This window comes from Artemia franciscana, chromosome 9 (assembly GCF_032884065.1).
Source record: "Artemia franciscana chromosome 9, ASM3288406v1, whole genome shotgun sequence".
In the NCBI taxonomy this organism is placed as follows: domain Eukaryota; kingdom Metazoa; phylum Arthropoda; class Branchiopoda; order Anostraca; family Artemiidae; genus Artemia; species Artemia franciscana.
Genome location: NC_088871.1, coordinates 1432679 through 1447188, shown reverse-complemented (window position 1 = coordinate 1447188; position 14510 = coordinate 1432679). Strand labels below are relative to the sequence as shown.

Here is a 14510-nt window from a genome sequence, read left to right as displayed (position 1 = left end):
TAAAAAGGGAACTAGCCCTTTCGATTTCCAAGCGATTGAGCCCCTTTGAAAGTTTCTAGGACAACTTCTATTCGGAGTACCCTGGTCTATGCAAAAAAAAAATACATTTTGCTCACATCGCTCTTTACTTATGCAGCGCTATTGCCCTTCCTATGGTTTATGTTGCGTGAAGGATATCAAATCTAGCAAGCTATGTTTTCTTGTGTCTGTGCTTCTTATGGTATCATAGTGGAACCAGAAACAGCCCGAGATATACACCATGTGGCGGAGAGAGCAATCCCTCGAATTCGACGACTTTTTTCGTGACCTTTAATTACTCCTTATCAATAAAAATTACTTGCTAAATCATGCATGTTAAGAGATAAAAAGCTATTTGTGCAGGCTAATCAGTAAGTATAATATTTTCTCTGTGGAAGAAATTAATAAGAATAATGAATACCCTCTGTTTTTGTGCCAACTTGTCTTTTATGTTTTTAGAATATGGAGATTTACTTCTTAGGATGGAAGCTGCAAAATTAGCTGGATTCAGTGCTTATGAAGTTGCATTTCCTTATGACGCATCTATAGAAGACTTACAAAAAGCGCAGTCAGAACTTGGCATCTCTTTGGAACTTATTAACACTTTTCCAGGTTTGTCAAACTTGGAGCTACTAGAAATTTTTTTTTCCTTTAAAAATATCGCAGTTTATATTTCATATGATCTAAAATGTATGCTTTTAAGGCTGCATGATTATACTGGCTAGTTGGGTTTAAAACTACTCATGAATGCACCCTTAATAATAATAATAATAAAAAAAACACGAATTCGGGAGTATTTGTTTCTCTTCAGTTCATTTTCTTACATTTTTGTATAGTTTCCAAAATGTCTGTGTCTCTCTTGAAAATTAAATGACTAATTTATTTATTCTTCTTGCTTTAATTGAGCAAAACTACAAAAACAACGCCATGCCAAAGGAAGAGAGGGTTGACCATTGATTACCACCAGGTGAGTGCAGAATCCTACCAGTAACGGCAATTTACAAAAATTCACGCAAAAAAAGTAATTTTTAAAATTTGGTGGGAGCATTTTTTTCAAGTTTTTTTCAATGGAAATACCAAAAAGCGTATTTTTCAATGATCATACCACAAAAATATATTTTTTTTAAGTCTAAGAGACAGCTTGTGTTTTATCAGAAAGGAAAGACGCAATTGTTGTAATTAAAAAAGAATCAACTTACTAAACATTCAATAGTTTTCCTTCACTTTATTGTGATTAATTGAATCAAAAGCTTTTTGCAAGTCCACTGCTATAATATTAGGTGTGCCGGTCTATCCAGGGTTGGCTCCAAATATAGCATTGGTAAAGTGTGTGACCCGGCACCACCTCCAATGCTGAGTATGGGTATAGGGTGCTTCGGCTTCTATCTACATCCAAGGAATGCACTTATGTTTCGAATCCATCACTCTTTGTTACACTAACCACCCGAAAAGGTGACTTTACCTCATTGGAATTCACTAAAACAAGCCTAAAATCCTCAAAAATGAACTCTCGTAAAAAACCTTTTACACGCCATGGACTATCTAAACGGACATACATACAGTAGTATATTCTGATATGCGAGATTACAGAGCCAAGTTTGACCAATTCCATTTTTTTCTCTAACCTTCAAAAAACCATCTGTTATGCGCATTAAAAAGACCAATCCCAACCACATAGAGATACACACTCCTCAGGCAAGACCAAGTACACACAGACGGTTCAAAATGCGAAGGAGGAGATGACTCCTTATAGGTTCAGATTCATATGCTACCTGCAAGTTTGAATGTTCCAAATTCAATGGGCGAAGTACTTATGTGGGCTAGTTTACTTCCAAGCAAGTTCACGGTCATTGGGACTACGCAATCATCTATCCTCCTAGATTGCTTGCTACATTGATGTCTTGAGTTTCGAGGACATTCTGTATTGAATTCTTGAGAAAATACGTTATGTGTGTCAATATCTTAAACGAAGAATTTGATGTCCATCATACGTAGCAAAAATAATAACAAGGAGGGATCAGACGTCTGTGATGTATTTCTTTCAAATGAGCTTGAGAAACTCGTTGAGCTGGATAGCAACGATGGCTCTAACGGATCATTTTGTCTTGATTTCATGCTCAAGAATAACCCAGAATAATTTTAGCCTGAAGCTTATGCATTCACAGCAGACAACGCTGCCGTCATTGTCCAAGAAAATCTTCATATCCCTTCCTAAATAGACGACGAAAAACCTATCTAGCAATTAAAAGAGGAGATTGGCACCACTTAAAAAACGCACTTGCTTCTCAGCAAAGGAGAGCCTTTCTCCTTGATGGCCTTGAGACAGCTGCAGAAAAGTACCAACTGGTCATAGTTGCACCACACGCTACTTTCCATCGAAGCCGTTCCAAATATCCAGCCTGGAAAAAACCTTGCTTTGTCATCCACTGAAAAAACGCTATCCGAGCAAAACAAAAGGCACACTAGCGATTTCTACACATAAAGAGCGAAAAGGACAGACTTGACTTCATTAAAACCCGTAAAGATGCTGTTTGTACGATTCGGCTCAGTAAGGGGAAGGTTCACTTCTAATTTTCAACATGCTTCTGCAAAGAAATGGTGGAAAATGTTGTGGAGCTGGTCGAGCATCAGTTCCTTCTATAAAAATCAACGATGGAACTGTTATAAAGACCAAATCTCTTGCAGAGACGTTTGTAAGATTTTCAAGTTTGAACGACGACAGTAAAGAAGTTGAACTGATAGCATCCCTGATTATGTGAGGTAGCCTAATCCAAATCGGGATCATAATATTAACCAAATTCTAGATTTTCAAGATCGAACCAGATACTTGACGAATTCTCTTGAATCTTGTGAAGTATCCCACTCCTAAAGTCTGCAACGATGTAATCTGATCAAATCCAAAGGTCCTGGTAGCATAGCTTATTTATGTTAGAGTTTTAAAGTACCGAATTAGCTGAACCTTTGTTATCGCTTTTCCGGGTGTGTTTGTGCTCTGGAAGCTTTCCACATACATGTACGTCCATCCATGTCATTTATGTATCGAAGCCAATTGCCGATACATCGAGGTGAACTTATACAGGTCTGTTATGTTCCCTCTTCTGCCTTGGAAATTTCCTGAAAGCAATTGAAATCATAAATTATATCAGTGCTTAGAGTCAAATGAACTTTTAGGTGACCACCAGCATGAATACTGCTATAAAGGTTCAACCCTTGGCTGCCTAGCAGCCCAGCCTCAGGAGTGAATTGAACTTCTAGCAAAAGGATACGAAACAGGTTGTTGCATTTTGATATAGCTATGTTTTTCGATAGAGAAACTTTTAATAAAGCTTTCACTAAAGAAACTTCGTATATGGTGTCTGCAGACGCCTGCAAAAACGAATGAGAGCTTTCTTTCTCATCATTCACTGCTGTCTGTTCTCGACACATGCATTTTCAATGGACATCCAGTAAAATAAAGTGTGCCCCAGGGTATGCCTCAGGGTGTACTTGGGACTGTAGAAGTAATGGGCCTTTGAGGCCAGAGCCTCGACCCTTATTAGGTTCACCCTATAATAACAATAATAATACCCCAGGTCAGTATCTTGAGACCTTCACTTTTTCTTATTTACTTAAATGACGCGGAAAACAGCCATTGAAGCTTTCATTTACAAAATGAAGGGCTAGGCCCCTTGCTTTACAAATTAGGCTCCCCCACCCCTTTTTGTCAAAATCTTCCGATCAAAACTTTGAGAAAGCTATTTAGCCAAAAAAGTAAAATTAATATGCAAATTTTATTTTAGTTATTTATGTACGGTGAGCCAAAATCAAAACCAGCATTAATTAAAAAATAATCGGAAACTAAGTAAAAAACAAGTCTTTTTTAACTGAAAGTAAGGAGTGGAAAGTAGAAAAATTCATTAAAACTTAAAACGAACGGAAAGTATTCCGTATATGAAAGGGGATTTCCCCTCCTCAATGCCCACTTTGACAAACTTTGACAGAGTCGAAGTTTGACTCTTTCTCACAAATTCACTTTTTTAAAACAAAAAATCTTCAGCGTAAAGAGTGGGACATTGAGGAGGGGACAGCCCCTTTCGCATGCGGAATAAGTTCTGTTTATTTTAAGCTTTAATGTTGCTCCTTACTTTCAGTAAAAAAAAGTACTTGTCTTTTTATATTAATTTTGGAAAGAGCTAACTGATCACCTCCTATACCTAAAGAGGTAGTTCTCTCCTGTTTTCTCTTTGTTCCCTCTATATTTTCTCTTTGTTTAATCCACTTATTTAGATTGGCATGGTTTTTGTTATTGTTGTTGTTGCATTATTATAATTTTTGTTCTTCTTGTCCTTTTGTTTGATTTTAGGGCTATTATTTAATGTAATGTTTAGTCTCCCACTCTAAAAGGTCAAATAACCTTTGTGGGGGTCTAAAGCTTTGTAATATTTTTTCTGCTTTCTTATAATAAATTTATTGATTGATTGAACATTGTAACATTGACGTTTGTTATATAGGATCTTTGTGTACATAGGTTAAAACACCAAAGAGTCATTTGTACTACCAGGAAGAGGCAAAGGGAGTGATGCCCCCACCCTACCCCAGGAAGCAAAAGACATTGATAGCACATCAAGATCAGAAAATGTGATTATCCCACTAAAACCCTGGTAGAAACAAAGTTCCCGGAAGTCTTTTTTATTGTTATAAAGATTATCTATTGTTATCAAGATTCTGTTTTTTAGAGTTCAGTTACCATTGGGTCAAGTCGATTCTTACTTACAATTCGTCATGTCATGTTTTGTCATGTTTCGTCATAATTTGTCATGTTAAGCTGTTCAAACATCAATTTATGGGTCAATATTTGTGTCCTTTAAGTGCAACAGCATTAATTTTGATTAATCGGCAAGTTAAACGGCTCTTAACTTAGCGTAAAAACTTGTGGCATCCATTTTTCTTGTTTAAAAAAATGGATCTAAAAACAACAACAAATCCTTCACATAATGACTATAATAAACCATTATTGCTTGCTTTCAAAAAAGTCTTAATGCAGTTCAACATTGTTGGGACGCACCTTCCCCTGCCAAAAACATTTCACGCTTCCTTAGATTAAAAAACAAAACAAAAGCAGAAGGAGGATCACAGGTTCCTCCTCCCTCTCCTGCTCCTTCTAAACATCCACGGCGGACATTTTAATATAACTATATTATTGCTCTTGATAAATCTTAACATCGCTTTTTATATCTCTTGCAAAGGTTTTTTCTCAGAAAAAAGTTTTGTAAATGAATTATATCTAAAACAATCCTTACCTGGAAAATTTGTAGCAAAGAACAGTTTTGATTTCTAGGTGAAAATGGCGAGCTTGGCTTTGCTGCTACCCCAGGAAGTGAAGAAGCTTTCAAGAACAGTCTTCATATGTCAATAGCTTATGCCAAAGCATTGAACTGCACAAGGTATGTAAAAGTCTTAATTAATCATAAATATTAACCATAAGGTAGGAATTTGACTAAATTGAGGACAAGATAGTTTCTGATATATTCTGCCATCGTTCCAGTGCCAATTTTACCGATAGACCAGTCAAAAAAAGTCAATACTGAATTACTGGAGAAGCAGCTAATATTTAATTAAAATGAAAATATGTTCTTGACTGAAATACTTTTAAACGAGAGATTGATAAATAGCTTAGGAAAAGCCCAAGGATTTTTTGCAAATAGATCAACAGATCTGTGCAGAAAACTTTCACTGTCTTTGCTAAAAGTTCTAGCCAGAAGGCAGGCTGTGTCTAAGAAATTATTTTAGTATTTTATACAGGACGTCTGATTCAAAGTTTCTTAGGGCCCTCAAATGTGATGACTTTAATTCACTCTTCGCTTCTGGCATTTGGCTCCTTTCCTGCCAATCCTTGCAGATACTTTTAATTCCGAATCATAAGCAGCACAATAGGACGAAGTCGACTGAGGACGAAGTTGACTATATTTATTGGTTTTTGTTACCAAGCCATTTTGCGTGAAAGGTGTTACCGTAGAAATTTATGGAGTTGAAACCTCTAGTGTCCTTTTTCAGAGTCAAAAGCTATTGGAGGACAGGCAGCCTCTCTCCCACACCCTTTTTTGTTGCCTCCTCCAATTGATATTCAATTAAGATTTGAGATAGCCATTTTGTTCAGCATAACAAAAGAGTATAAAACTCTGCTTATGGGGATGGTATTGTATCCTCCTCCAACAATCTTTGGGGCAAGATCTGTTAGTAAAGTAATTTGCCTAGTTTTTAGATGTGGGATTTGCTAAAGGAAAAAGGGGGACATGTTTGATCCTGGGTCTCCAAAAAGGTAAAGGGCAGTAAGGCGAAGCTTTCAGGGAATGTAGAAGAGAATCTAAACACACTATTTTGTTTTCTAAGACCACATCGGCTATGCATGACATGTAACAAACAGTACAAAAAATATAATAAGGAAATAACCGAGATAATAAGTATAATATCAGCCAGTGGACAGAAAGGAAATGAAAAGGACTGAAGCAGATATTTCTTCAAGGACTTGAAAAGGTTAGTTTTTCTTCTCTTTTTTGAGCACTGAAGACGGGTTGTCAGAAGTCCTTGCCGAGATATCTGCTTTTGTTCTTTTCGTGTTTTTTTTTTCTGTTCACTGGCTGATATTTACCCTCGTTTTCTCAGTTATTTTTCTTTCTAATTATAATTATATTTTTTCCGCTCGTAATTTTACTGCAACAACGACACTACTACTACTAATAGTACTACTAATACTACTACTACTACTACTACTACTACTACTACTACTACTACTACTACTACTACTACTACTACTACTACTACTACTACTACTACTACTACTACTACTACTAGTACTACTACTACTACTACTACTACTACTACTACTACTACTACTACTACTACTACTACTACTACTACTACTGCTACTACTACTACTACTACTACTACTACTACTACTACTATTACTAGTACTACTAACATTACTGATGTTACTACAACTGTTATTCTTATTACTGTTACTACTACTACTACTACTACTACCACTTCTACTACTACTACTACTACTACTACTACTACTACTACTACTACTACTACTACTACTACTACTACTGCTTCTACTACTACTACTACTACTACTACTGTTACTAATACTACTACTACTACTACTACTACTACTACTACTACTACTACTACTACTACTACTACTACTACTACTACTACTACTACTACTACTACTACTACTACTACTACTACTACTACTACTACTACTACTACTACTACTACCATTACTACTACTACTACTGCTATTGAAACTGCTAATACTTCCGCCGGCTTGGTGGAAGGTTTTGCCGAAGTACTGCTTTTGTTCTTTTCACTTTTTTTTGTCCATCAGCTAATATTACCCTCGTGTTCTCCTTCATTTTTATTTTTTATTATGACTGTATATTTTCCTGTTTGTGCTACTACTATAGCAAATACTACTACTACTACTACTACTACTACTACTACTACTACTACTACTACTACTACTACTACTGCTACTAAAGCTGCGGCTAACACTCCTTCTACAACAACCACTAATGCTACTACTACTGATATTACTATTACTACTACTACCAGGGACGTCATTAGCCTTTTAACTTCAGGGGGGACGTCCAAAATTTAACGATGAATCCGAGTACATGCTGACGACAACTGCCATTTTTTACTTCATTTATATTGTGTTAAAAGAATGTGTATTAGTTGTGGGAAATTGTCAAACAAAAACTCAGGTATAAAAGTAAAATCAAGACAAAAAAAAGCTAAACTTTAAGGCTGTGTGGCTTTTCAGCTTTCTACTTTTCTACAGATAGTTAGCTTTGGAAAAGGGAATGCTCTGTAAACTAAAGGCAATATTCGTCAGGTCTTTTTTGCTAGAGAGAACAACTCTGTAAATTCAATAATCCTTCCAGGGGTTTTGCAAATCTCTGCAAAAACGTTGATAATGTTGCCTCTCTGGGCTAGGCACCTGATGTATTCAATATTTCTTCCTAACTTCTTGGATATGTGAGCTTGTGTTCCCTCAAAGTGCCTACTCATGTTATTTGCAAAATCGTAGTATTGAAATGCCAGTTTTTCTTCATTGATGCGAGCCTTCCACCAAACTCGTAGAATTTCCTCTGTACCAGGTCCTTTCATTTACTGAGAATCTACAACAGCGAGTAAAGGCTCTTTAGCGACTCCCTCTCTATCAATGTACCGTAAACCTACAGCTAATTACTCTTCGTGGCTGACAGCGGGTGTTTTGTCTGCAAAGACGTCAAAAAAGTCAACTTCAATAAATTTAGCTGCAATTTTTTGAACTGACTCTGTTTCAACAATCGCAGTTGATTTATTTTGGCTACTACCCGACAAATTGCTGGTTATATATGGCGTGTTCTGCTTTTTTATTCAAAGGCCCATTTCAGTGCTGTGTCTCAAAAGAAGATTGCCTAGCTCAGCGTGATTTTCCCCGCCATGATTCTTTCCGTGAAATGCCAGCCCTTGTTTACCCCCTTGTTAATTTTTATAAGCCTTTGTTTACAGCCCTTGTTAATGTGATGCCCTTTTCCCCTTTTTTGACTCTATATCTTTTATTAGTTTCTCTGTGTTAACTAAGCTTGACAACGTTTTATCTCTCTCTATGGAACAACTAAGATCACCCAAAAAAGATTTCTGGCCATTTGATTGGGTGTAAGTGACGAGCATTCCAGCCTTGCCGTCCTTACTTCGTGTTTTGTGCCAGTTTCCAGTTCTTACTGTAAGAAGATTGCCTAGCTCAACGTGATTTTCCCCGCCATGATTCTTTCCGTGAAATGCCAGCCCTTGTTTACCCCCTTGTTAATTTTTATAAGCCTTTGTTTACAGCCCTTGTTAATGTGATGCCCTTTTTCCCTTTTTTGACTCTATATCTTTTATTAGTTTCTCTGTGTTAACTAAGCTTGACAACGTTTTATCTCTCTCTATTAAACAAATAAGATCACCCAAAAAAGATTTCTGACCATTTGATTGGGTCTAAGTGACGAGCATTCCAGCCTTGCCGTCCTTACTTCGTGTTTTGTGCCAGTTTCCAGTTCTTACTATAAAAGAAAAATCTCTATAAAAATCAACTATAAAAGAAGAAGTTCTTTTGGAGATTTACTCCACACAGAATAAGCTGTATTATCATCAACCTTTATATTTAGAGAAGACGAAGCTGTAGCACAACACAGATCACTAATATAAAAAAAAGAATATAAGGCCTATAATTGAACCTTGAGGGACACCAACGGATGACGATAGTGGAATGAAAGAACAAGCAGATTTATTAATCAAAGCAGTTTGTGTTCTCTCAAGAAGATATGATTTACTAAATCCAATGCTTTCCCACGAATCCCCGAATTCTTAAGCTTAGAAAAATAAAATCAAATGAGAAATTGTGTTGAACGCTTTTTAATCTCAAGGAACAGGATAGCAGGAATTTCTTCTTTATCACTCACAAAATAGTTATCAGTAATTACAGGATGATCAGTTCCATGTTCCTTTAGGGAACCTTATTGAAGCGAAAACCAAACCTTGGTTAATATTTTTTTTTAGCATTTAATGTTTTAAAAAATTAGAGTTCAGTGTTCAAAATACATATAGTATTCCTTGAAACGAAAAAAAAAAATAATAGACTTTAAAAAATTTCCGGTTTTGATAGAGGGTCATGACAGAACTCCTGTTTTAGTGACATAACTGCCCAAAGAGGAAAGCTATTTAGTTTGAACAAGAATTTTTTTGTTCATTGAAAAGCTACGAATTCAAGAGTGAAGTGTTAAAAGAAAGGAAAACCCCCATCATATATTGAATAGCTCCCACTAATTTTGATTTTTACTATGGCTTTTTGCTTTCATTTGAGAATGCGTGTTTTTATTAATTTAATGGGCCAAACGATTCACTAATGTTCGGTATAGCAGAAAATTGATGTGTTTTTTTATCCTTTAATTACAGAATCCACATTATGTCGGGGAAAAAAGTAGCAGGAATTTCCGATTCTGTCATGGAAGAAACATACGTACGGAATTTAATCTACGCAGCAAATATGCTAGAGCCTGAAGATATGATCGGGTTGATTGAGCCAATAAATAAATATACTGGCCCAAACTATTTTTTGGATGACTTTAACAAGGGTTTGCACTTTTCTTCTAAATTTTTTCCTCTGTTTATTTTTAGCTGTAGATATTCGCATTTACGACACAATTGCATTCCAAAACAAATGCAAACACTCTGAACCGCGGCTTAAATTGGTTTAAGGAGGAACTGACATAATTAATGTGACTCAATTTCAGAATATGGTACGAGGTGTACCATATGGTACTATGGTACATATGGTAGAAATATGGTACTAATATTTTTTTTTCTTATGCAGAATGCTTCCTTCTGGAAAAATTAAATAAAAAGAAAACAATTTTTTAATTGAAAGTAAGGAGCGACATTAAAACTTAAAACGAACAGAAATTACTCCGTGCATGAAAGGCTGTTTCCTCCTCAAAGCCCCACTGTTTGCGCTAAACTTTGACTCTTTCTCTTAAATCTACCTCTTAAAACAATGAAAAACTTTAGCGTAAAGAGCGGGGCGTTGAGGAGGGAGCAGTTTTTCATATACAGAGTAATTTCTGTTCGTTTTAAGTTTCGATGTCGCTCATTACTTTCAGTTAAAAAAAAAACTTTTTTTATATTTAATTTCTGAACGCTTTTGAATTAATGCATGTTTTGATTTTGGCTCTCCGCACATGAATGCTTATAATGAAATCTGCATATTTTTTTTTGCTAAATGGATTTTTCTTAGTTTTGATCGTACGATTTTGAGAAAAAAGGAGTGGGGGAAGAGGCTTAGTGACCCCTCAATCTTTTGGTTACTTAAAAAGTTAACTAGAACTTTTTATTTCTTACGAACGTTCTTATAAATAAAAAATATACGTCACTTCTGAATCAACTTCCGTAACGAACTTCTATATTCTAGATATTTTTATTACGTATATGAGGGGGTTTGTCCCCTTGTTAATACCTTGCTCTTTCCACTAAATCTCAAATCGTTTCCCAATTCTTTAAGAATGACCCCTGAATCGCGAAGGCCGTAAAAAAAATAGTTGAAATTACTAAAAATATTTTAGCGTAAAGAACAGGTATTTAGGAGGAGATGAACCATTCATATGCGAAACATTTTCCGTTAGTTTTGTTTTAATGCTGCTCCTAACTTTCTGCTGAAAAAAAGTTTTCATATTTATCTTTTCATTTTTTTGTTTTAAATAATATTAGGAAATCTTGCACCCCCTCATAAAAATTCTCTTCTCCCATGACAAATTACTCCATGGAAAGATCCTCTCATATGACCCTCTTCCCTCAAACCCTCTCTATTCAAGGAAAAATTCCCCTGAAAACGTCTCTACACTTCCCAATTTACTATATGTAAACACTGGTCAACGTTTGTAACTTGTAGCCCCTCCCCAGGGACTGTGAGGGAGTAAGTCGTCCCCAAAGAAATAGTTATTAGGTTTTTGATTATGTTGAACAAAATGGCTATCACAGAATTTTGACCCGTTAACTTTCGGAAAAATGAGCGTGGGAGGGGGTCTAGGTGCCCTCCAATATTTTCAGTCACTTAAAAAGGGCACTAGAACTTTTGATTTCCATTAGATTGAGCCCTTTCGCAACATTCTAGGACCACTGGGTCGATACGATCACCCCTGAGGAAAAGAAAAAAACAAATAAACACGCACCCGTGATTGGTCGTCTGGCAAAAAATACGATATAGGACCTTGAAAATTCTACAGTAGGGTTCTCTGATAAGCTGAATGCGATGGTGTGATTTTCGTTAAAGTTATATGACTTTTAGGGGGGTTTCCTTTATTTTTCAAATTAAGGAAAATTTTCTCAGGTTCGTAACTTTTGATAAGTAAGACTAAATTTGATGAAACTTATATATTTCAAATCAGCATTAAAATCAAATTCTTTTGACATGTCTATTAGTAGCAAAATCCCATTTTTGTAATTTTCAATTACTATTGAGCCGGATCGCTCCTTGCTACAGTTCGTTACCACGAACTGTTTGAAAAAAAAGAAATCAGTAGGCAGCGCTCTAGTGCTGCCTATATTAAAGGGCCAAATGGCTCCAATATATTATGCTTTTTTGTCCAGAGGCACTTCATAAATACGCTCTGAGACCATACTGGTTTCAATACTTATTCAATCTAATTGGTAACTTCTCTTTCATTGATTTCAACTTGGTTTTTGTTGTTTGAGTCAGTGTCTTTCTTCCTCTCGTGTAGTTCACTTATAAAGGTTAGATTTTTCTGTTGTTTATTCTTTTTTTTTTTTTAGCACTGAGGACGAATTGGCGGAGGTCCTTGTCGAAATATTTGCTTGTTTTTCATATTTTGCTACTGGCTGATAAAATCCTCGTTTTTCACCTATTTGTTTTTTCTCTTTTCATTTTTTATTTCCTTTCTTTGTTTTCATACGTGAGGCACTTTATAAGGCAGCGATGGTTGAATAAACTTCGGAGGAGGCTCAATTGATTAGAAATTAAAAGTTCTAGAGTGCTTTTAAGAGTCAAAAGAGATTCAAGCCCAATCAGCCTCCGGTCGTCTTCTCAAAATACATGTGATCAAGATTTTGAGATAGCTATTTTGATCAAAATAGGCTAAATGTCAAATAACTATGCCTCTGGGGTTGGTAAAACCCCCCACAGCCCTGAAGTAAGGGCTTTAAGCTAATCAAGCTCTTATAAAGTTTTTGTTGGATTAATTGAAGAACAAACTTTATGAAAAAGAAGTTTAAGGAAAAGGACCATATTAACAGAAATAAAAGTTTATAATAATTCAAACTCAAGACAACCAGAAATTGAAGAATAAATAAAAACTAAAACGAAAAGAAGTTAATAGACAATCATAGCAAACAAATATACAACAAGTACTAATAGAAATAAATAAATAAATCTTAAAACGAGTGAAACTTAAATGTAATATTCAAGTCAAGTTTAAAATAAACAAAAATCTTTCTCTATTAAGTAAACGAAACCCGAAACACACAGAAATTAAGTTAATAGTCATACGAAACAAACATACAACAGGTACTAATATAAATGAATACGAGTGAAACGAGGGAAACTTAGATGGAATATGCAAATCAAGCTTAAAACGAACAAAAACAGTACAAGTAAAATTTGGCTACTCTGTCCTTCCCTAACGGCAAAAGTCTAAAACCTATATTCAGTTTGATTTTATTAGTTCTTTCCAAGATTATTCAAGTTACTTAGTTCTCCACACAAACAAGAGTTTGGCTACCGTCCTCCTCCCTAGCTCTAAAAGTCTGAGGCCTACTGCGTCATTGGTGCTTCACTGGTGTTAAGTGATGTGGAAATTCTTTGTCTTCGTGTGAGCATACGTATGAGGAGTAATTCTTAGTTTCTTTGTCTAGGCCTAGTTCAGTAGCCTGCAAAGGATTAATATGTTGTTTTAATTTTTTTTCCCAGTTAAGTGACCTCTGGGCTCTCTGGATTTTTTGGATTGCAGTTTTTTTTCTATTTATTGAAAATAAATACAAATTTCTCCTTCTGCCTTCCTTTTTTTCCTAATGTGTTTGTGCTGTTGCATCGGTGATTTCTCTTTTCTTTACATATATATGATATTTGATTTATTAAAATTTTGTTTTATATAATACTTATACAAGATTTAATGGTAATTTGTACAAGCAAATCGTGAGAATTCCCAGGGGGGGGGGAATGCCAGCCCAATTATAGCTGACTTGTCTTTAAGTTAACTCGAATATAAACATATGATGAATAAGAGTAATCCAAATAATTTAAAACATGTCTTGTCAAAAAATAAAAGGTATTTTGATGATATTTTGGTTTTAAATTGTAAGGAATTTATTGATATTTTTAAAAATATATTTCTATCAGAGCTTACTCTTGAACCTAGTAATGGCACTGGTCTAGAAAATCATTTCTTAGATTTGAATATTAATATTTCTGATAATAGTAAATTAGGTTTTAAAATTTATAATAAAACGGAGGTTTCGATTTTGAAGTGATTAATTTCCCATTCCCTAAAAGTAATAGACACTCAAATATCACATATTCAACATTTTACTCACAGTTACTTAGATATACAAGGATTTGTAGTAATTATATTGATTTTAAAAATAGATGTAAAATTTTAAACCAAAAATTGATTTTAAGAGGTTTTTTTGCAAATAAATTAACTTGGCAATTAAAAAAAAAAAAAATTTCATTATAACGAACTTTTAAATAAATACCGAAAGAATTGTCTTGAAATACTTAGCGAAATCTTCGTTTGATTTAGACTTTCTTTGTTACTGAGTTTGGCGTGTTCCTAATTTCGACAGTGGATTCTGGAGGATTTTGCATGTATTGTATTTTCAAATGTTCTTATTTTGTGATCATTTCCTTCCTTTTTATCTAGGTCATATTTACATCAATAGAGAAAATTTGATATAGTGAAATTTTTTAA

General features: G+C 35.0%; 1 protein-coding gene across 1 annotated transcript in view; it reads left to right on the top strand.

Moving 5' to 3' along the window:
- The first annotated feature begins 373 nt into the window (after nt 1–373).
- Nucleotides 374–14510, top strand: part of LOC136030863 (putative hydroxypyruvate isomerase) — a 28517-nt gene continuing 14380 nt past the window's right edge. The window contains exons 1-3 of the mRNA XM_065709923.1: nt 374–630; nt 5336–5441; nt 9988–10166. Of these exons, the coding sequence (XP_065565995.1) occupies nt 432–630; nt 5336–5441; nt 9988–10166 (484 nt within the window). The 5' untranslated portion in view covers nt 374–431. The remainder of the gene's footprint in view (nt 631–5335; nt 5442–9987; nt 10167–14510) is intronic.